This window comes from Megalops cyprinoides, chromosome 10, assembly GCF_013368585.1.
Source record: "Megalops cyprinoides isolate fMegCyp1 chromosome 10, fMegCyp1.pri, whole genome shotgun sequence".
NCBI lineage: Eukaryota > Metazoa > Chordata > Actinopteri > Elopiformes > Megalopidae > Megalops > Megalops cyprinoides.
The window spans coordinates 6,643,056-6,667,025 of record NC_050592.1 but is presented as its reverse complement, the minus strand read 5'-3'; the positions used below and the strand labels follow the sequence as shown (position 1 = coordinate 6,667,025).

The window sequence follows — 23,970 nt, the reverse complement described above, 5'->3', positions numbered from 1 at the left end:
TAACCATAAGCATTACATCACACTGCCCACTCTACTTATTGTGTTGGCTTTAACAGAAAGTTTTTTTTTTTTACAGAGGTTTTATTCCTGTTTCCATTTCTAATGATTATATCCATTAGACAATGAAGAAATCAACAGTTTCAAATCAAAAGTTTTCATTTGGCCATGTCTTTCAATTCCGTCCTCATTCTTAACAAAACAAGATATTCTGAAGAAAAATCACAAAACTTTTCTTAATGCTATGGCTTTATCAAGAAGTGCATCTGTCATCATGTTTCAAAGTTTTGAATAAATGACCTTTTCAAGTTCTTGTTATGCACAATGTTATTGACATACAGCATACAGGTGGTTGAGAATGATCTCCCATATTCACCAGAATATATATCATTTTCATGTATATCAAACATCAGTACCACTACCACCTGTCTAAGTGGGCCAGGCAGGAGAATTTGACTTTGCTACACAAAATCTACTGCTGCTTGTGTGCTATTCAGCTTCCATGGAGGTTTGCAAATATATGCAAATGACAGTGAAGACCTGTTGAATGGTGTAGGGTAGTGGTTAAAGTGCGTGTTTATGATCTGATACACAGACCCTGTAAAGGTTTACTATTGAATTGACATGCAAGGCGTTAACAGCTGACCACAGTAACCCCCCCCACCCCCCCCTGGGGAGGGTTCTGTTCTCTCAACACGTGTGTCCTGGACATACCAGACAGGAACTGGTGGACCCAGGACAGGTGCAGCACATCCAAAACCGATCTTGGGAGGCCAGCGGCATGAGCAAGAGGAAAGGAAAAAAAGCAGGAGGAGGGGTATATTTTAGGATCACCGCTTGACATTTCAACTCCCGTGCAGCCATGAGTCAGAGACTGAAGAATAGGCATTGGCGCACAGGCTAGGCGGAATCTAGCCGCTGTTTAGTCGGTGTGAAGATTTAAACAATTTCATGTGGATCATTAAAGTGTGGGTATTGCTGCAGTTGTCTCCTACCTGAGGCTCTGAAATCTGAAATGAAATTAACTTTTTTACAGTTTTGCTTTGCTCTCATAATTGTTGCTGCTCTTGACTGGATCTTCTAAAACTGGTATTTTTGATATTATGTCACTTGGGACAAAAAAATTGTCCCAAGAAAATCATTTGTTTGCAGTGTATTTCCGAACAAAACTAACCAGTTTGTTCAGAGTATGGTCATGACTGCCAAAACCCACATGATTGTTTAAATTCTTTAATAAGTTTAAAGTAATTGTAGCTGAAAGCTGAAAAAGACACATTTACATATTTCCAATGCGTCTGTATGAAATTTATTTCCCTACCATCTTCTCTTACCATCAAAGCATAAAAGAGATTTCAGTATTTCTGTTACATAATTATGAAAACACATATCAACGGTTTAGAACCAGAGGGTCATAACTGACATTTTCAAATTTTTACTACAGTAGTAAGTTTTACTTGCAAAGACCTGCAGAAGTCCCTGTATGGTTGGAGAATGTTTCAGAGTGAAAGCAAATTCCTCTGATTCTCTGTACTTTTGCCCTTTTTGCACAAACCTGAACCCAGGTCCTTTTTCCTCATGTTTTCCAATGCACTTAATGATTTCAGATGTATCATTTGCCAGTAGATAGAGTTCACCAAGAGATTTCATTTGATATAGAATACTCATTTTGTCCCAGAATGTCACTTACATCCCTCATGTTCTCACCCCTCAATATGTACATTTCAGTTTGTGTAGTTTGTGTTTTGACACTGATGATGAATTATTTAAAGTAGTGATACCTTAAGCAGTTAGAAATAGCAGGAAAAAATCTGACATCATAAAAATGTTCTGTAAATTGTACTAAAAATATAGTTCAGAGCTGTATTTATTACCGTAGCCTGATAAACACATGAAGACCGTTGGTTTTAAAAGTAACGTTAAAAAAAAAGTAAGTTATACATCCCATATATACAATTGTGTGCTAATTGGAAGAGATCAGCTTCTCTTCTCTTTAGTGCTGGCAGCCGGATAAAGTCAGCGCTCTATCCTTTGCCATCTGCTGTGTTCACAACCATAAATTAAATTTCTAACTTGGCAGGACGTTTCGGACACAGTCTGCCAACGACAGGCCTTGATCCAGGGCACCAGAAGCCACAACGCCACGAGATGGAGACCTCGTCACACTCTGTCTTTGTGAGCATATTTTTTTTTTTTACCATTGGTGCCACTGCATCAGAAACAGCAGCTCGCAAATGAACAGCAGTTCAGCTGCGCAGGAGTAGCTGCGCAGTCATTATTTGCAGGCCAGATGACCACATGGGGGCCCAGTTCTTACCAGTGTCTGGGTTGCCAGCTCAAGCACTCAGCAGGACTCTCTTTGCCTTTGCTTTGTGTGAAGGTTGTTCTCATGTGTGATTGATTCGGCGAATGCACAAACTGGCAACCCTGCACAGTGATGGTTTGCTTATTTGCAGTCACTGAAGAAAGCCGCTAATATTAATACATTGAATAGATGTTGCAATCTAATTATCTATGTCTGCTGCCAGCCCATCCTGACAGGAGACTAGACAGCAAAGACTTCTTGATCTAGACAATGCCTACTTTGAAAGGATTCTCACAGACCAGCAGGGTGTTATGAACAACTGGACTGGCCAGCTACTGAGCCTAGTCTTCTTTTATAGCGTGTCACAATTTTGTGCGTATGGCACCAACGTGCAGAATGATCAGCTGATTGTTGTGTTCATCGTATCAGTCGAGGGGGAACTCTGTTTGTGGTGGTTTTAGCAGGAGTGTGTAGTCACCGCAGAACTCCACTCATATTGAATAATGGCGATATGATTGCACAGTGCCGCATCACCGAAGTAGTTCGGGCTTACTTCCTGCTCTTCCTGTGGCCTCTTCCTGCCATGGAACAATTCCAGCGTGTCCTTACGCTGTGTATGTAGCGGTGGTTTTCTTCTCAGATGAGAACGTATGTGACAGTTATGCGATGAATTCCTCTCTGACCAGACCTGAGTCTCGCTGACCATTTGAGGGATGAGCTGGGATTGTGTGTGGTATGCAGGACTCAGAGACCAGAGAACAGAACAGAACAGGCCTTTGTCTGCTCAGAATACCACACAGGACAGACTCCCAGAAGACGGCCTCCGCTTCTTGTTATGAGGCATTCCCCCTCCAGCTTTTATTGTTTCCGTGGGTGGTCACACACAACTAGCGTGTGATTGCACAGGAAACCCCCTATTGGTCAGCCCTGGTAATCTACATAATTCCATGTTCTATAAAATGTCAGTACACCTGCTTCAAAATCTGCTACAATATTTTGTAATATCTTAGGTAATGTGAATTTTTTGACATTGTAAGCGGTCAGATTCTTTTGATGCTGGCTAAAACTAAGTTAACTTTTAGGCCGCAAGTCATTGGCAACCAGTAAATTGGCAACTGATAATAAATGACATGATTACCATGATCATAACACATCGTAACTCATCTGCCCTACTGTCAGCATACCCCACGACCTTACTTATTGCCACATTAATTTGAACAGTTAATGCTCACTTCTGATGGTCATTAAGCAAAGTTAACAGTAAGTGGTATAGAACATGCAGGGTGTAATCCTGACATTGCATTGTGGGACAGCCAACAGAAACCCAGTGCATAATTATCAGTCAACACTTTCACCATTTCCTGGCTGCTCTTTACCACAATCCACTTATACTTATCTTGAGCACACAACTTGGTGAGCAAATACGTTACACCGGTTAGGAATTGCTCTAATCAGATTTCCAGCCCTTGAAATGACTTTTTATATTACATTACAGACACAGCAAGCTCCAAACTTGTACCATGCACAAAAGCGAGTAAAAGCACCTCCCCTCACACACCCCCACTGCCCCCCCCCCTTCCAGGCACCACCCTTCTCATGTGCTGACACTGGGCTGATAACTGTTCTGCTATTGGGTGCCAGAGAGTTTGAGCTAAACAGAAGCGGGCCTGGAACTTTCTGTGACTGAGTCAGCTGACCACTGATGGAATCTTACTCCCGAGCGCTCTGAGTTTATATACGCAGACTGCAGAGCCAGCTGTTGAGAGTCCGCATCCACTTATTGGGGAGCGCAAGAACCTTGGGGGTTTGGCCGAGGGCACACCAGTGGTGTTGAGTGGTTGGGGAAACTTGCTACTGCAGTCTTCCAAGTCTCATAACGACCGAGCGAGCAAGGTAACGCTTTGCCCGAGAAGCCCAGCATTCAATCCTGGGCTGACTGGCTTTCTGCTTGGCTTGCTGTCAAACTACAAACAAAAAAAGCTTGCTCTTTGTAGGAAAGAGCACTTGCATGCTTCAGGAGCTAGTTTGTGATATTTTGTGGCAACATCTGGACGAGGGTTCAGTGTTTTTTTTCCATGCATGTTCACAGAATTCCTCTAAGGGACAGATGAATTGCATACAGCTGGCTATGTGTTTTGAAAAGTACTACTGTGTAAAGGATGATGCAAGAAGAATTACTTTTAGACACAAACACTGAGAATGGACAACCTAAAGCTAATTCCCATGATTGATTTGGCAACATTGAAACCTTTTTTTGTCTGGTTGTGTTTAATTAGTCCACTATTTAAGCTTCATCTTAAGGTCTAATTTGATGCTTGCAGCCAAACTTTCAACAGACGCTGTTGTGCTCATGCACTCTCCGTGTCCTGTTTCACAAATACAATAACTCATTAAAATGCCATGTTTATTGGCTGTACATTTTAGCAAAACACCAGTGAAGGACACCACTAAGATTATATTCATAATATATATTTATAATGTTGATAATAATTCCTAATATAAATACTGTAGATGATGAAGAGAAATCACACCCACACACTCATGTTGCACCAACATGTGTTGGTTATCATGCAAACAAACAATGTTTTGACTACGCTGGTCTTAGTCATTGGAAACATGGTAGAAATGTGATCTGCACACATTTCTCTGTATTACTGGTATCATTTTTTCACCATACACTTATAACTTAATTGAATGCATATACCACTGTCCTTGTTTTGAGGAAATCTAAATAATGTAAATAGCAATTGATGCTCAATCTAATCTAAAGTCTAATCTAAAGTAAAGTAAAAGTCTAATCTAAAGATGTGTGCGCAAACCAGGCACCATGAGAACGCCCTTCGGGCAGCGTTGGCTTGGAAAAGGGCCACTGTCAGTCTTGCACAGCATGACTGTTAGTTCAACTGAGTTCATGGGTGTAATAACGGGATGTGATCACACCAGGTTTATAATTAGTCTGTCTGTCTTACATCTGTAGAGCTCCATCCTCAGTGTGGAGGATTACCAAATGTTGTACTTTTCTAGAAACTCATTTAAGAGGACGTTGGACAGAAATAAGCTCTGAGTGATGGCAGACTGATCATGGAGATGGGGGCGGGGAGGCGGGGGGTTGGCTGGTTAGGTTTGACTGCCAGATCTTGATATAATTACATTCCGGAAACGGGATCTGGACTACACTGTTCCTGTGATTCATTAACATTGAGGAGAAATTAGAAATCAAGACGTGATTTTTCGCTTAAAATGGAAGTACCACAGAGTGGGTTTGTGCAAGATTTTAATAGCGCAGCAAAGCCAGTTATAACCCTTACAAAGTCAACTGAAGAATATTTTTAAGTTGCATGAAGAGGGCAATACTGAAAAACCTGGTTAGAACTGCATGTCCTCCCTCCCTTCTTTTTCTCACCAACAAACACTCCTTGTCTTTTTTTTTCAAACTGACATCAGCAGACAGAGGTAAACAGCCAGGGTCTTTGTCAGTAGGAAAGTACTCAAATTTTCCACATTGCTTTTGCCAAGGCCTTTTTTATTTGACTTTCTCTGCCCCGGCAAAAGTATGTAGCCTGACACAATTTGAAATCCCGACATCCGCAGTTAACAGAGGTCTGATTTTTACAGTCTGGAAAATAGCACACTAAAACTGAATTCAAATTGGGTTTTGGCGGGTTACTGCATTATGTAAGAATTTTAATATTGTGTTTTAACAAGCCCTGTTTTAACAACAACCAATCTGAACACCTGTTTGAGCAGGTGGTATATCATTTTCTTATGTTATATTTTAAATCGCTTTTGTCATCATTCACAATAATGACATGAACAGCAAAATGTGAGGAGCTGCAGGATCCAGCTTCTGGAAGGGAGTCAAGCGTGCATTTGCACAAGGGTTAGTTCATCAGAGCGGTTCTTCTTCGCTTTGCCAGAAGGGTGTTCAGTTGCAGGGGTGGGAGCTGCTGGCTCTGACGGAGCAGTTGCTGTTTTAGGCGTTAGACTAAGGCCTGGCCACACCCCCCCCCCAACTCCCCCGCCCCCCGCCCCTTTTTATGGCGCTTGGCCAGGCCTGTTCTTTCTAGAACTGCAGAGCTCTTGCTATCACGTCTGAGTCTGTTACACACAGACCGCTGTGACTCCGCATGGAGCTGCACCCTCGCTGGGGCCGACAGGCAGCCCCAGGGGGGGTTTACATGCACTTCCATGCCTTTTTTTCACTATAATTTAGACTCTTTGGTTTTTATTACACACCGTTAAATGCAACCGTCCTTTGCATGGGTTAGGAAATTGGTAGGAAAAGCAAAGCCTGAGGTTGAGTTTTCGACAACAGCTTAAGCGAAAAACAAATGTATGAAACTGTTATGAAATACGATATATTTTATGTACAACAGCACTATTCTGTATGTCCAGAACAAATATTTCTCTTCAAGGGCAATAAAATCAATTATCTATGGCAAATGTCCTGTAAACACACTTCAGATAAAGTTCTGCCAGCTTCAGACACTTTCTGCAAACATCTGCAAACATAAACAACCTTTACTTTCAAACATAAATGAATGCAGCAGCCAGAATACCTGTATATTTTCTCAAGCATCCATTTACATTATTCATAAAAATTAAAATACTAAGAAAATAAATAAAAAAAACTTCATCCTCATTAAAGGAGCATGATCCTATTTTTCCCTCTAACCTGAATTTTTCATTATTTTTTACATTCTTTCTTACACCATGGTGGCCTATCTCTTGTTTCAGACTAAATTCTGCTCACGGGAACAAAAAAACTGCTTATATGTAACAGTCGAACTTGACTCCAACAAAATGTCAGACCAACATTTCTTAGACAACACCACTTAGACAAGGCTCAGACATCATGCTCTTCCCATCGGAATGTGCTGACACCTATGCCCTATATTGCTGACACAAGGTTACTGCAATGCCTCCTGACTCACTGGGGGTGAGGGGGTGGGGGGCAATGGGGACGGGGGTGGGATCTGGGATTAGCACCAGAGCTAGAGAAAGCATGTGTGATGTGCTGTACATATGACCAGTACATGTCAGTGTTGGCACACAGTGTGACACAAAGTTGAGGACAGATAATGTATCATTTTACATAAAGAATCTCACGGTATGGCAATGGTGGGAGTGCCATAAATCATTTCTATTGAAACTGGGGGGCTGCACTATGATATACAAGGCTTATAAAGAGGATTCCTCAAAGAAGCTAGCCGTGACTTTACTGCCACATTAAGAATCACATCTAACGTTCAAAGGCAAGGTCTAAAACAGCTGAAGCTGTTACTGTGTGTCAGTTGAGCTTTATAAAGCTTGCATGTTGCCCCGGGTAAGGACATTAAAATTATATTAATTCTAACACCTCTGATGATCTTATTGGGACAGCATGTCTAAGGGTCCAGCAGTGGGCATTGACCTGGGAACCACGTACTCCTGCGTGGGCATCTTCCAGCATGGCAAGGTGGAGATCATCGCCAACGACCAGGGAAACAGGACCACACCCAGCTATGTTGCCTTCACCGACACAGAGAGGCTTATTGGCGATGCTGCCAAGAATCAGGTGGCCATGAACCCTACCAACACTGTATTTGGTAAGAGTTGTAGCTCTTAGAATGCCTGCCATCCCAAGCAAATGAATACCCAAATAAGAAAACCAATCTTTTTAGTGTGATTGCTTATCATGTATCATAGTGTTGGCAAAATCTTCATTTTTTGTTTCTCTACTCATAAGCAATGTGTTCATTAATTGCAATGTTTTTTCTAATGCAACTGCTGGATTGTATGTGGCTTGTGCAAAAAAACAAAGTACAACTGTACAGTACACATGTAGGAATGTATAAAATGTTTTGAAGTTAGTTGAGGTTTAAAATGCAAATTCCTCCCCCTCACAATTCCCCAGTAAAAGACAGAGCTGTGTCAATTTTGTCCACTTGAGGGCCTCATAACTCCATACATTCCAAGCCATCCACTCATAGACATTTTTGTGTTCAGCATCATTTTAACATTGTCCAGTAAAATTGAATCATGATGGGTTAAAACTTCGCTTTGTTCCTGTATTTGAACATAATCACTGGAACTATGAGGTTTGTTCCATTTTTACAACATTCAAACCACCCCACACTCACACTGCATTGGGCATCCTCTCCACCCTCTGCCTCCCTCCCAGATGCTAAGCGCCTGATTGGCCGCCGCTATGACGACCCAGTGGTGCAGTCGGACATGAAGCACTGGCCATTCCGTGTGGTGAACGATGGCGGGAAGCCCAAGATGGAGGTGGAGTACAAGGGTGAGATGAAGACCTTTTACCCTGAGGAGGTTTCGTCCATGGTACTCACCAAGATGAAGGAGATCTCCGAAGCCTACCTGGGAAAGGTGAGCAGGTGGCCTTTGCCCCCAGGCCTGTGTGAAGGTAGAGCACGCGTCACCCAAACTCCCATGCTTGCACAACAGTCTAAATTAGTAACCACATTTTAGTGTTGGGGATGTCTTTATGCTGTAAAATCTGTTATGTGTTGAAGCAAACCTCTTACCTGACTACTCAGGTAGTCTTCAGTGAGCTGAAGGAAAAACAGGTACGATCCATAAACTGTGGGACCTCTGTTACAGTGAAAAAGAGAATTGGATCCATCTCCGAAGGTCAAAACAGTAATAATGTACTGTATTACCAATATATCCTTTTGCATAATAAGTTAAAACTTGAGGCTGAACAGTAGAGATCTGTATGTTACTCTAAAGTTGCACACTACAGTTATTATGAAATATATAACTGTTTATATATATCTCTGAACGCTTGTCAGCATCCAGATGTGTAATTCTCCCATGGTTTAGTTAGTTTAGTTCGCTCTATGCTGCACACAAATATTTCCTCCATCTGTTGTGAGAATTTTATTTGTACACAGCCCTCATGTCCTACCCACAAACACACAGACACACTCACACACACATACACACACATTCTAACAGAAATAATATGAACAGGAAAGCAAGATAAGGTCCAAGATGTTATGGTTACATCTACTTGCACTATATCATTTGTTTAAATCTCTCCTTCATCAGCAGTTTCTAACACCTTTATGTGGGAGCACCTTGTAACATGTTCTGCAATGTGGTCTCGCTTGTTAAAACTTCCTTCAGCAAAAACACAGACCAAGGAGATCCTTATCTGTCTCAGGAAGCTGAACTAGATATGCATAAAGGAAGCAAATGCAATAAATACAGCTTCATAATTCGGTTGAAGTGTCAGTCAAAAGCTATAGTTAAACTACAGGCCTCAATACTCAACTCCAGTTTTCAAAGTGGCCCATATCCGATGCCTGTATTTAAATTAATGTTATGGCCTGTGTGCACAAATTAACAACAAAAGAAGGCACTATGTCGAACGCATACCATGTGGTATGAGTTTAACTGCTCTTAATATAGTGATGCACTTATGCACTCTGCTAAATGATGTAATGTAAACTGTTACATTTAGCAGGCAGTAAAACCACAACTTCCTTGATAAAATCATCAAACCAACCAATTTCATTGTGATGATCAGACAAAGGATGAGAAGGTTGGCCGCTTTGGCATACAATTTCCATTTTTGTTCAGATAGAGATTCGGATGCAGGGAGTGGAGCCATGACTGGTGTTTAGGGGTGTTTAGGGGTGCTCTAACAAGCGGCAATGGCTGACTTCTGAATGAAGATGGAAACATTTGAGTTTTTTGTGCAACAGCTTAACCCCAAGGCTGTCCCGGCATCACACAGTGTTGCAGCTGTCGCTCCCAGCACGGGATGTGTAGGAGTTAGATGTTAACCAAAATATATCAGATAAGACCGCCCACATGCGGGCCACAAGGCATTATAACTGGGTAAGATTTGTGGAAATAAATCAGATATGCCCATATCTGATGCCATGTATTCATTACTGTTCACACCAGAAGAAAACAATATATTATCTGTATCAGATGACAAAAAAAATTGGGCTTTAAACTGGCAGTGTAAACAAGGCTAAACAAGTACCCATCTCAATGTGAACATGCAAGTTTTCAGTTTAGATTGTCTGAAATGTTTGACTTCACCTCTGCCTCATTCTCTGATCCTCTTGGTCGCTGCCAGACGGTGACAAATGCTGTCATCACGGTGCCTGCCTACTTCAACGACTCCCAGCGCCAGGCCACCAAAGACGCCGGAACCATCGCCGGGCTGAATGTTCTACGCATCATCAACGAGCCCACCGCGGCCGCCATCGCATACGGCCTGGACAAGAAGGTGCAGTGTAATAGCCCGAGTCTTCACCCTTCAGACCTCCACATTGCTCCCTGTCCATCTGGTTAACATCACATTACATTGGATTACATTCATTTAGCAGACGCTCTTATCCAGAGTGACTTCCAGTAAAAAAGAACAGAAGTGTATCCATTCGGGTTGAATGAGCAACAGTAACAGACCAGGCTAATAACAGACCAGGGGGTGTGAGCAGAAACACTATTCAAGCCCTACCACAGGTTAAACTTGTGCAACCTGACTAGACAAGGGAAGCCAAGTATACTACCATTCATCACAGTCACTAGATCCCTGAACTCAATCACAGCAGAATTCAGATTACAGCGAGTTAAAGCCATCCTTAATTGCTTTTCCAAGGTCGGTGGGGAGCGCAACGTCCTGATCTTTGACTTGGGTGGAGGAACCTTTGACGTGTCCATCCTGACCATCGAGGACGGGATCTTCGAGGTCAAGGCCACCGCCGGGGACACCCACCTGGGTGGGGAGGACTTTGACAACCGCATGGTCAACCACTTCATTGGGGAGTTCAAGCGCAAGTTCAAGAAGGACATCACCAACAACAAGCGTGCCGTGAGGCGTCTGCGGACGGCCTGCGAGCGCGCCAAGAGGACCCTGTCCTCCAGCACCCAGGCCAGCATCGAGATTGACTCCCTCTACGAGGGCTCTGACTTCTACACCTCCATCACCCGGGCGCGGTTCGAGGAGCTCAACGCCGACCTCTTCCGTGGCACTCTGGAGCCCGTGGAGAAGGCCCTGAGGGACGCCAAGATGGACAAAGCCCAGATCCACGACATCGTCCTGGTGGGCGGCTCCACCCGCATCCCCAAGATCCAGAAGCTACTGCAGGACTTCTTCAATGGCCGCGACCTCAACAAGAGCATCAACCCCGATGAGGCCGTGGCTTATGGCGCTGGTATATATTCCCAAATAAAAACCTAGCATACCTGTTTCATGCCAATTTGTTTAAATGTCATTCTTGGCATTTACAGACATATTGAAATGTCTCAGGCTTTGGGGCAGGTGCAAAGTGCCCCAGCCTTTATCTCACAAGGTGCATGGTTATGATCAATTATGAAAATATTTTTTCAGCTATGTCTGTTCATCAGTGTATCTATCAGAATTTGTAGTTATCTAACTTTAATCTTTTTGTTCCTGTTGCCCCAAGCTGTGCAGGCTGCCATCCTGGCCGGAGACAAGTCAGAGAACGTCCAGGATCTGCTGCTTTTGGACGTGACCCCTCTGTCCCTGGGTATCGAAACTGCAGGAGGGGTCATGACTGTCCTCATCAAGAGGAACACCACCATCCCTACCAAGCAGACCCAAACCTTCACTACATACTCTGACAACCAGCCTGGAGTGCTCATCCAGGTCCGTACACCTATCTGTCTGTCAGACTGTGATTCTCTGAATGCTCAGTGGACCTCTGTGATTAATAGTTGCATGAATTCATGTCTTCATTTGTGTGGGGTGGCAGTGTGGCATAGTGATAAGGCACTGGGCTTGTAAACAAAATGTCACTGGTTCAGCTCCCCACTGGGGCACTGCTGATGTACCCTTGGGCAAGGTACTTAACCCAGAATTGCCTCAGTAAATAAACGACAATAATGTAATGTAATAATGTTTTGTGATAACTTTGTCTTTCTGACAATGTGTTGCCATTGCCGGCCTGAGCTGAGCCTTTGACAGTATCACATGTATGTCTGTGCCAAGTCTGTTAGCCTCAAAGTGCGCTTGCCAACATCTTTTATTCTATTTCACACTCAGGTGTATGAGGGTGAGAGAGCAATGACCAAAGACAACAATCTCCTGGGCAAGTTTGAGCTGACAGGGATCCCCCCAGCTCCCCGTGGCGTTCCCCAGATCGAGGTGACCTTTGACATCGACGCCAACGGCATCCTCAACGTGTCAGCTGTTGACAAGAGCACTGGCAAGGAGAACAAGATCACTATCACCAACGACAAAGGTAGCTATTTTTGGGGGCTTGTGTCTGAGTGGGGAGGATTCCTGAAGATTTATTAAAATTCATCGAAAGATCAGTTTGAAAGGAATGCTTTCTGAAACTGGAACTCAGAGCAGGCAAAAGACACATTCTTCACCTTGGGTTACAGCTGCATCAGGAAGCATAGTTCTGAATTTCATTAATTTATCATTTGCTTAGAGTTAGGGAAAAGAGAAAATCTGGATGTGAGTTATGACAGGAACGTGTAAACTAAATGAGGGTAAAAAACAAAGGAAGAACAGTTGGAATATAAAACAGAAAAAATTAAAGAAAAAGTGTCCTCTTGCGTTTTCCCACAGGCCGTTTGTCTAAAGAGGACATTGAGCGCATGGTGCAGGAGGCAGACCAGTACCGGGCTGAGGACGAGGCCCAGAGAGAGAAAGTCACCGCCAAGAACTCGCTGGAGTCCCTGGCCTTCAACATGAAGAGCACCGTGGAGGACGAGAAGCTGAAGGACAAAATCAGCCCTGAGGACAAGAAGACAATCATCGACAAGTGCAACGAGGTCATTTCCTGGCTGGACAGGAACCAGGTAATCTTGAAAGTTCCACAGTTATACCAAGTTTTCACTTTGACAAAAAGAAGACACATCCTTTGATTTCATTCTGAAAGTTCCATTCTGTAAAGGGATATGAAAGGAAGATTAATACTCTCTGTGCATATATGTTTTCCATAAATGACTGTATTTATGAGTGAATAATCTGACGTTTCTATTTTGACAATGCCTACCCAGTATCCATCTCTTTCTCTTGTATCTCACAGACGGCAGAAAAAGATGAATACGATCATCAGCAGAAAGAGCTGGAGAAGGTGTGCAACCCCATCATCACTAAGCTGTACCAGGGTGCTGGGGGTATGCCCGGAGGCATGCCTGGGGGAATGCCGGGGGGGTTCCCTGGAGGAGCTGGGGGAGCCTCCTCTGGACCAACTATCGAGGAGGTGGACTAAACTGCCAATCAGCAAGGGAAGAAATGATGAAGAATACACATTCTCTTATTTTATATTCCATCAGTTCCGAATTGATTAGTCACATGATTCAATGATTTTCAACTCAGATGATATAATTATATGATCAAAGTATATAATATGTGTATGCATATATATGCATATTATATTATATTATATTATATACTTTGATTGTATTGTAATATTATCAAAGTACCTCCTGCAGCTTGTCAGCTAATAATGCTCAATGTCTGAGACAAACAGCAACTAAGTACTGAAACCTGCGGCCTTCATATACGGCATATGATAATTACAAGATGCCAGGAATTAACAGCATACAGCAACTTATTTCTATACTGCTTTTGCCATTCAATATGTGACAAGTGGTCACATATTAATTTGAGCCAAAGTATTTGTGTGAAGTTTGTAGCTTGTGTTGTGACTTCCTTTCTTCTATCATACTTCCTCTGAGAAAAGACTTTTTTTTTTCTCATTTTTGCAACCAGGTGTTTTTAGCCTGTGTGCAGAATGGAAATTTTTGTATGGCTGGATGCAGTGCAATAAACAGCAGGGTTCTAATCCTGTGAGTTGCCGAATGTTTGTGTCTCTCCTTTTTACATTTACATTTACATTTATTTATTTAGCAGACGCTTTTATCCAAAGCGACTTACAAAAGTGCATACAGTAAGTATAGCGACAGTACGGGGACAGGATGTGTACAGTTCCACAATGAGACAGTAGTTCTCAGCCGAGAGCAAGGTCTGTTTGAGGACACAGTACTATCACTGTACATTGTACAATTACAGCGTATAGGGCAACTAATACGATACACCTTCAAACGGCAAACTTCAACAACTTCAAACGGCGCAATGAGCGTCAGGGTAAAGGCAGCAACAAGAAACAATTTAAAAAGCACAGCAATTTACGACAGATTGGGGGGGGGGGGGGGCAGCTGGAGCTATTCTCAACATCATATCTGAATATTACACGATAGATCACCCATTAGAATATTATACATGCAATACAGGAGCCACATCTAAGATTTCAGTTTCCCATCCACAAATACTCCCTCAGACCTGATTCCTATCTTCTTCCAGCTACCAGTTTAAACTGTTCACAGCTCAGTGAACAGACTTTCTTCTGTACAATGAGGTTCCCTCTGTGCATGAAACCCTGCAAAAGATTCTTGTGGGATATCAACTGATTCACAGTCAGTTTGATTTACAAATGTGCCATCTGTCATACCTGGTAATATGTCATAAACTAACTGCATCATCTATTCTTGCCATAGACCTTGCCAAAGGTCTTTTCAGTGGGACTTGTAGTGGGACCCCAGTGGGACATGGGCATATGTGCTCCTAGATTATTGCTGGGTATGTATAAACTTCAGGAGGTGGAACATGTGATAAGATTCTTGCCAAGAGCAGCCAATGCACTAAGGTGACCACTAGATTGTACACATGGATGAGTACGTTTATGTAAAATGAGAATGGAAAAACGGGCCATTTAGGTGCATGACCTTTGATAAACTTTGTTTTGTCACATTTTTTCAAAATTGTCTCCTAAGGTGAAGGCCACTGCAATGCAGAAATTATGGCTGAATTAACTGAATAACTGAATTAATACTTTAATAGATTTTTTCTTATAAGTATGTCCATACTCCACACTCTTATAATTATGTCCATACTCCACACATGGTTTATCCTTGTGGGATACAAGTATGTGATCTTCATCGGTACTTACTGAAGTACTTTGCTGTTTACTCTGTCTGCAGGGGCTCTGATTAAATAGATTTCTATGGTTTCTCTGTCACCCTGATCAAACTTTTTAATCAAGCACATCAGAATAATAATAATAATAATAATAATAATAATAATAATAATAATTTCCATTGCATAAATTGCTAAAAGATGCAGTGATGTAAATGTGTATATAAATGGAGAAATACATCAGATATACAAGTCACATAAACTGAAAGCAAGTTAGACTGAGTCTGGGGAGATAAACGGCTTTCTAAGGAGCTGGATAAAATATATATGATTAAATTCAAATTCTGTGGTCATGATCAAGACCAGGTAATGTAATGACAGAGTGGCCATTGATGTTGATCCATCATATGGAAGCACAGATGGATCCCTTATGAGAAGGCAATACTGTATGTGTAAAAATTCAATATTTCAGGCTGCATTTACTTTATACAAGAAAGTGTACAAAATATTATTTTGTTTAGGAGGACAAAAATATGTTTAGTGGAACTAGACAATTCCCAAAAGCCCCACCCACTCACACAGTATGAGAGGTTCAGCGGTATAGACAGATGGTGTCTGATTACAAAGGAAATCATAACAGATTTTCATTAGCTTTTCAAACTAGATGTATCACGTGCTACTTTGCACTTTTTACCAAAACAAGCTCTGCATATGCTGTAGGTGAGAGGAACCAAACAGGGCTCTCTCTGCAGTGGTAGCATGCAGTCTGATATCTTACAGGGAGCCAGAGCAAAGATTCTGAAGCAGCTACAACATGGAAAAATCTTTCTTATTATTATACAAATATGATAGAATTTGATGCTTTTTCCTGTGTATAGACACATCTGCGAATCTGTCCTGGTCTTTGGTCTTATAATTGCAGAAATCCTTGGAGTTTTACTCGCATGAAAGGCTACATAAAACTGCCTGTCAAAATAAACAACGAATTATTCCATTTATCCAAGTATGCTGCGTTTACTACAACCGCAAAATGCTGGAAATCAGGGCAGAGCACACCACCCAGTCACCAGGCATCTGTTTAAATTTCCATTTGGTTACATATTTCATGCTAATGTAAGTGGGAGACTTGCCCATGCAGTACAGAACGTGTGCTGGTACCGAGAAAAAAAAAAACCCCACAGTGAGACACTTCCACCTGCTGCCTGCCATGCTGTGCCTTTCCCACTTCTATCTGTCCTTGTTTGAGGACACCGAGGGGAGAGCAAGATATAAAGCCCAAAGTTCACAGCGGGGTAGGGTATAAGAACCCCAAGGGGAGCAGGACGAGGTGTAGGGACGTGTACCACACCCTGAAACATGGCCATGTTTTGGATCGTCAGCTGCTTGGCTCTGGTGGGCTCTGCTTTCGGTAAGCGATTTTTGGAGAGTGGTACAGCTGCAAGGTAGCAGTGGAAAATTTTATCTTGAGCATCGGGCAGTGGAAGGAAGTTGTTTTCGTACATGTTTTCAGTAGCTGCTTCCTCAAGATAGTAGTATCACTGGAGATGTGTACTATTGTGTGCATAGCTAATACAGAAATGACTTTGACTTTTGTGACTTTGACTTTAGCACATATAACCAAGAGCTAAATGAGACACTACAGCTGCAAAATGATAGAGTAAGTGCAAAGACAAAGTAGAGAGGACCTGTAAATTTCATGTAGCAGGTGTACACTATTATATGATGTCCAATGTATTGGTAATGTTTTCATAACACACACATTTATAACACACGACCATCCTTCAATCCCTATGACGGTCATTGAACTGTGAACTGGACCTCTGTTCCCTCACATCTTTGGATCACAGGTTGCGGAGTGCCAGCAATCAAGCCCCAGGTGAGCGGGTACAACAAGATTGTCAACGGAGAGAATGCCGTGCCTGGGTCCTGGCCCTGGCAGGTGTCCCTTCAAGTGAGTGCACTTCCCCTGTAAATTATCAGTTTCCATCAAAAGCCTCTAATCTTTAAACTGCATGCAAAGTAATAACCCTCTGCCCCCCCCCCCCCCCAGGACGCCACTGGGTTCCACTTCTGCGGAGGCTCCCTTATCAGCCAGTACTGGGTTGTCACTGCTGCCCACTGCGGTGTCTCGTAAGAAGGCCTGTGCACGCATGACGCTTCTCACAAAATGCTCCACAGAGTCCTGCTGATGCGCGTGTGGTCGTCTTTATGCTAACAATGCACACACCCCCAGCCCCTTTGTTTTTCGCACTCCTCAGCCCCTCCCGGCACCGTGTCATCCTCGGGGAGCACGATCGCCAGTCCAACACCGAGCAGATCCAGGTCAAGTCCATCGCCAGGGTAAGGGCCTCCGTGCTGGCCAGTGGCAGACAGACTAAGCGGTGTCAAATTTCATACTTTCACATCTGCAAACAGTGCAGGTGCATACACTATATATCCAAAAGATATGCTTCAGCAGAGAGGATATGCGCTAACAGTAAATGCATATTTTTTTTCAACAGGCTATAACTCATCCCTACTACAACAGCCAAAACTTCAACAACGACATCACCCTGCTAAAGCTGTCTTCTCCAGCCCAGATGACACCCCGCGTGTCCCCTGTATGCCTGGCCACCTCCAGCACCAGTGTCCCCTCCGGGACTCTCTGCGTCACCACTGGCTGGGGCAGAACTGGAACCACCTGTGAGTGAACTAGGGGTCTGTTTTCTAGTCGTTCATAAGTCAGATGAAAAGCTCTCCTCCCTGACCCCAAACAGCCATTTAGAAGAATAATGGTTTAATTCTGGAGAACACAGCCAGCCACGGCCATTTTTGCTTTATGGTTGTGCTTCTTGGTATTATGTCACCCTCATCCACATTCCTCATATTATTCCCTCCCCATCCAGCAAGTCCTCGTTACCTCCAGCAGGTGGCGCTCCCCCTGCTCAGCCCAGCTCAGTGTAAGCAGTACTGGGGCCAGAACAGAATCACTGATGCCATGATCTGTGCAGGAGCTTCCGGAGTGTCCTCTTGTCAGGTAATCACACACATACTCACCAATCCACCTACACATTTACACACACACACACGCACGCACGCACACACACACACACACACATACACACACGCGCGCGCACGCATGCACACACGCATGCACACACAGTCACAAACATGCACATACGCAGCCACACATACCAGTTACTTATTACCAACTTTTTTATCTTCTCCTATTCCTCTCATTTATCCACTTGATATTTGCCAACTTGTACACTTCACCTACTGTGGCTCTTCTCATGTCTTCCTCTGCCAGTCTAGTGGCCAGCATCATCTCTCCCTCTCCTCTCTCCTGGCACAGGGTGATTCTGGCGGTCCTCTGGTCTGTGAGAGAAGTGGAGTTTGGTCTCAGGTGGGCATTGTGTCCTGGGGCACTAGCAACTGCAACGTGCGTGCACCCGCCGTCTACGCCAGAGTGTCCTACCTGCGCAGCTGGATCGACCAGACTGTAGCCTACAACTAGGAGGTGAAGAGCGCAGTATAGAAACAAGCCACCAAACAGTGATACCACACATTTAAAGCTACCAAACAAATAAATCAATAAAAACTATACAGTCTGCCTCCCTCTGTGATTTGATAACTGCGTTTGAATTTGAGGTTTTCAATTTCATCATCAAAATAGTTTAATTAAAGAGATGGGTGCACCATTTTTCTGCATCAAGGCTAGAGGACAAGGTATTCAGTGAGCATTGGATCACTTGAAATATCGCATCTTGCTTTACAAAAACAGTTTTTGGTTCCAGCACAAACTTTTTTTCTCCTGGTGAATAATTTCCTTTGCGTGAATGCACCAAGAAAAGTAATGATCATTTCTACTGAATTTGAAGAGCATGATGTACTTTTCTACATTACAGTGATGACCCCCTGTTGCTTTAGTAGCTGTGGTTAGTTTTTCATAAAATGGGAGGGTTTCTGTTGTTGTCCTTGTTCTGTATGTGCCAAGCTGATGATGTCTTTACTCTGAATTATGCTTGCTTGTGCGATTGCTCACTTCTCAGAATTCTGATAATTCATACGGTCCTGGTCATTACAGTTAAGACTACTGCCTCTTCCATTTGTTTCCTTCCTATATGTAGTGTTTCTATGAACTTATGAAGGACTTGCACCAGTGACCTTTTTTTGGTCCGATATGGCTTCTGACACTTAATAGCGTCTTCAAACGGTTTTACGTACATTCATTCCGTTATACAAGCCAACTAAGATTACTCCTTCTCAGAGTGAGTATGCAATAGGGCAATTAATATTTCTTAGTTTTAAATCAGCTTAGTTGTATCCAGATATACAGAGGACTGACACAGCTCAGGGTGCACACAGGTGAACTGTGCCAAGATCGCTGCACATGTGATTTAGTCTGGCTTCAGCTATGACTGTTGTGTTAATAATGTCCTTGCCGTAAACATTTTCCCAGGCACTTCAGGTTCCATCACATTTATGAAAAACAATTACAAAACTGATGGCACTGAATGGGTTCCCCTTAAGAAGCCGGACACAAACCCAGCAAATGTGAAAAACACATGTAAAATACATAACCACAACAACACATCATTCTGTTTAGGTTCCCTACAAAGCACTACCCATTTTTGCTAGCAGCACTGTGATAATGATCAACCCTCAGTCCCAAATAACTAAAACTAAACTTTATTAGTTACCCTGTGCTCACAGTGTGTTAAATTAGTTAAAATCATATGGGCTTTATCACACCTCATCACATTTCGCACTTTGTCACATTTTAAAACATGTAATTTTTTGTTGACGTTAAGAGAGATATTCTTTGTTGAAACTGGACATATCTTGTTGCATTGTGTAACAATTTATACAATATTTTGTTTGTATTTCCATGATAACTGGCACTGTGCAAGCTATAATGCCTTGGTAACAATCTTGTCCGGTGTGATATCAAGGCGTCAATCATCGGCACCTTGCCAGTTTGCATTTCTTTTCTGTTTGGTAGCTCACTCTAATTCGTTGGTCTTTGGCTCATGCTGAATGTTGAAATCCATGCTTTTGTCTCAGGTACTAGAACAACTTTTACAAAGTATTAGAAAGAGCTAATCTACGCCAGGCAAAACTTGTCTGTCACTGTCAATGTGACGTAGGTTTGTTGTGTATCTCCATGATAATTGGCACTGTGCAAACTACAATACCTTGATCACAATCTTGTCTTGTGTGATATCAAAGCATCAATCATCAGCGCCTTGCCAGTTCCCCTTTGTTTTCTATACAGTAGATAATACTGTAATTAATTCATAATTCAAACTGAATAATTCATTCGTCTTTGGCTCATGCTGAATGTTAACATTCATGCATGTGTCTCTACAACAACTTTTAAAAACTACCAGGAAAAGCTTATCTATGCCAAGCAAAACTTGTTGCCTGTCACTGTCAATGTGATGTAGGTCTGTTTTATTCACTCAAAGCAGGAGACAAGTTGCAAACAACAAGGTGCATGCAACTTCAAAAACACTGAAGTGAGTAAACATAGCATGAGAACAGACCGCATACCCCAGGTCAGGTTTGCTGATCTTTGCAGCTCTATTCGAGATATCGCAGTACTCCTTCCCATTTTGTAATAAATAAAGACGTATGCAATAACTTTCAGAAGAGGAGGTTCCTCTGCAGACTCACTCCCTCTCCAGCTCGTTCATTACAGTTTCGCACACAAACACATGCACATAGACAGCAGTTTGATACTTCTCTCATTTTATTAGGAGAAGGAGCAAAGCCTCTTCACTGTGGACAAGCTGCCATCTGGGCACATCAGCCTAAGGATGAACACAAGTAAAGGGATATTTGGTAAGTAATCAGCTGACTCTTTGGTTTCCAAGCTATGTGAGAACTACAGGTAGCTGAAAGCAAGGTAATTACTGCTATATAAAGCCTCATTACTCTTAAAAACAATATTTTGACAGACACATTATAGATTGTATGAGAGCTTGGCATTGTCTGGTATCCTGATCAAGGGTGTAGTTCTTAGAACGTGAAAAACATTAGTTTTTTTTTATTACATTCTTATTATATTTGAAATTTAAATTGAAATGTGACATGTTACCCCATGGATCATTAGCATGTCAATTTCAAGGTGGTCTGTCTTGTGTCTAATGAATCTGTGCTCACATTTACTAACATTTGTGGAGATTCAGTAGTAAAATTTTACTCAAACCTTGCTTGAAGACAAAAAAAGCAAGATCACATGTGGGACTGTACCAATGACATATAAATGTCACATTATACGTTAACAGATTATAAATAAATTTTCTGGTCTTGTTTTTAACTTGCAAGTCCCCTCCTTATAGTACCCTTGAAGACCAATTAGCTGATACATGCTCATAATCTGATAAATTGCTCTCTTTTTCATTTTGAAGAGATAATGGACAACAATGAAAGCAGTCCTGCCGCCAAACCACGGCCTCTTGCATCTATATTCATGTACAGTGTGGCATTTATTCTTGGCACAACGGGCAACGGGCTGGTCATCTATGTAACAGGTTGCAAGATGAAGAAGACAGTGAACACAGTCTGGTTCCTCAACCTGGCAGTGGCAGACTTCGTCTTCACAGCTTTCCTCCCTGTCACCATTGTCAATAGCTCTAGACGCTATGACTGGCCCTTTGGGGATTTCCTCTGCAAACTCAACACCCTGGTTGTGGTGCTCAACATGTTTGCCAGCATCTTCATCCTGACGGCAATTAGTATCGACCGCTGCCTGTGTACATGGGTGGTTGTGTGGGCCAAGAATAAGCGCACCCCACGCAAGGCTGAGATAATCTGCATTATCATCTGGTTAGCTGCTTTGGGCTGCAGTCTCCCATATGCTATCCCTCGGGCAGCCATTTCAGAGGGGAATGGTACTTTATGTGCACACAAAAACGAAACTATTGAAACATTTACAAATGAGGTTATGTTTCGCTTTTTTGCAGGGTTCCTCATACCCTTTCTGGTCATTGTAGTTTCTTACATTGCTATTGGTGTACGCATCAGATCCCTCCAGTCAAAGAAGATTTTCAAGTCCATCCGAATCATTCTGGCTGTAGTCATGACTTTCATACTTTGCTGGCTGCCTTTTCACATCTTTCAGTTCTTGTTGGTAAAATGGAGTAAAAGTGAATACGATGAGGCCCTTGACAAAGCCATAAATATTGGGATGCCTTTGTCCACCAGCTTGGCTTTCTTCAACAGTTGTCTGAACCCATTCCTTTATGTCTTCATGTGTGAAGACTTCAAGAAAAAGCTCCGTCAGTCCATCCTGACGGTCCTGGAGGGGGCCTTTTATGAAGAGCTGCCCTTATTGAGTGTCTCCCGCGCTTCCACGTTTGTAAAGGTGGAAGTCACTGAACTCAGAGACGCAGAGGGAAACTCCCAGTCCTTCTAGCAACATCAAGTTATCATGCAACATAATGTTGTAGCCTAGACTTCCAGGTTTAATGCAACTAGAAATAGTTGTCAAGATGTCATAGATGGGCCTTAAATTAGGTAATGTCCATGCTGTACCTCATCGTGATAGAATTCCTAATACATTCATGAAACTCTTAAATCAGGGCTTCAAACCCAAATTTTTTTCAAAAGGTTCTGTTTTTCAAAACATTCAAACGTTCCGTGGAAACAGTATTTTAACTTTTCCGTTATTGTGTTCCTCCCCAAACATAACATTCCTGAACCGGGTTGAACCAAATAAAAACTGGTTAATAATGTTATTTTTACATAAATGTATGCAGTGTACTCTTACGAAACCCTATCATGATAGAGTTCCTTGCACATTGTTAAACCTCTTTAAAATACTTTTATTAATCTAAATTCATATATAATTCAGAGATTTCAGAGATGCATTTGGAAAATGCATTTAACTTTCTTTCTATACATTTTTGAGAAACATGCAAATAGCACCTTTCCCTGTATTTATGAGCATCAATCTGCTTCAAAGTGTTAAGATTATTGCTTGCTAAACCTCCTCCAGGCAATGGAATTTATGTGCACTGACATGTATCAGCAACATTCTCAACTGTGAATCCATGTATGTTACATTTACATTTAGTGACTTAGTAGATGCTAAGATGGTAAAATCTATAGATACTTATCAAGTAGTGGAAAAGTTCGTTGTGCATAGAGAATTTTTTCCATGTTGTGTCATAAATTAGGACATCTGCTGTTATGTCAAATATACATGTGGCTACAAGAAAATAAGGGGTTTCATGCACACCCACAGCCGTGACCACATAACATTATGTGTTGTAGGCTGTATGTACATATGTATGTACACATTTTTTGAAATATATTTTGTTTCTGTAATAATTTCCTTTTGTACTCAGTAATGTTCAACAGTTTTTGAAAAAAAAAATCATTTTTAATGACTGAGATCATTTAATTTGAGATTATAATCATATATAATAATGTATATTTGAATAATAAACAATGTAAATGATAATAAAAACATATTGTGTCATTAATTAAGTGAAACTTATTTCACAAATAATTCAGCATAGTATGTGATTTTCCAAGATGAATCTAAAGTTGTTGCGGCAAGTAAGCAAACACTTGGAGTAATAACATAATAGTACTCAAAAAATGAAACAAACAAGAATGTGACACAATTTTACAACATTCTTTAAATAGCAAGCATGCATTTAATAGATAGTAATGTGTTTTGTAATGAGATTTGTAGGTTTTCTCACTCCACAGAGTGGGGAGACTCCTGTCAAATTAAGCACTCACTTCTGAACTTCATTAA

At 42.0% G+C, this 23,970-nt stretch overlaps 3 protein-coding genes across 3 annotated transcripts; all 3 read left to right on the top strand.

Moving 5' to 3' along the window:
• Positions 1-3,992: 3,992 nt before the first annotated feature.
• On the top strand, positions 3,993-14,090 carry hsc70 (heat shock cognate 70). Its single transcript, XM_036538039.1, has 9 exons — positions 3,993-4,192; positions 7,682-7,887; positions 8,463-8,668; positions 10,395-10,547; positions 10,920-11,475; positions 11,728-11,930; positions 12,327-12,525; positions 12,861-13,093; positions 13,324-14,090. The coding sequence occupies exons 2-9, from the start codon at positions 7,683-7,685 to the stop codon at positions 13,507-13,509; spliced, it is 1,941 nt and encodes a 646-aa protein (XP_036393932.1). The 5' UTR covers positions 3,993-4,192; position 7,682; the 3' UTR covers positions 13,510-14,090.
• A 2,481-nt stretch (positions 14,091-16,571) lies between these two features.
• Positions 16,572-18,736, top strand: LOC118784066 (chymotrypsin-like protease CTRL-1). The gene is made up of 7 exons (XM_036538056.1): positions 16,572-16,623; positions 17,063-17,166; positions 17,266-17,345; positions 17,474-17,555; positions 17,717-17,897; positions 18,101-18,231; positions 18,550-18,736. The coding sequence occupies exons 1-7, from the start codon at positions 16,572-16,574 to the stop codon at positions 18,709-18,711; spliced, it is 792 nt and encodes a 263-aa protein (XP_036393949.1). The 3' UTR covers positions 18,712-18,736.
• A 2,879-nt stretch (positions 18,737-21,615) lies between these two features.
• LOC118784375 (C3a anaphylatoxin chemotactic receptor-like) lies at positions 21,616-22,617 on the top strand. Its single transcript, XM_036538606.1, has one exon. The coding sequence runs from the start codon at positions 21,616-21,618 to the stop codon at positions 22,615-22,617; it is 1,002 nt and encodes a 333-aa protein (XP_036394499.1).
• The last annotated feature ends 1,353 nt before the right edge of the window (positions 22,618-23,970 follow it).

Bases quoted from the DNA above. Each gene is read 5' to 3' on its own strand.
- LOC118784066 (XM_036538056.1), top strand. From the start codon at position 16,572: ATGGCCATGTTTTGGATCGTCAGCTGCTTGGCTCTGGTGGGCTCTGCT. The intron at 16,624-17,062 runs GTAAGCGATTTT...TTTGGATCACAG, and splicing joins TCTGGTGGGCTCTGCTTTCG to GTTGCGGAGTGCCAGCAATC. The intron at 17,898-18,100 runs GTGAGTGAACTA...CTCCCCATCCAG, and splicing joins GGGCAGAACTGGAACCACCT to CAAGTCCTCGTTACCTCCAG.
- hsc70 (XM_036538039.1), top strand. From the start codon at position 7,683: ATGTCTAAGGGTCCAGCAGTGGGCATTGACCTGGGAACCACGTACTCC. The intron at 12,526-12,860 runs GTAGCTATTTTT...GTTTTCCCACAG, and splicing joins CACTATCACCAACGACAAAG to GCCGTTTGTCTAAAGAGGAC. The intron at 13,094-13,323 runs GTAATCTTGAAA...TGTATCTCACAG, and splicing joins CCTGGCTGGACAGGAACCAG to ACGGCAGAAAAAGATGAATA.
- LOC118784375 (XM_036538606.1), top strand. From the start codon at position 21,616: ATGGACAACAATGAAAGCAGTCCTGCCGCCAAACCACGGCCTCTTGCA.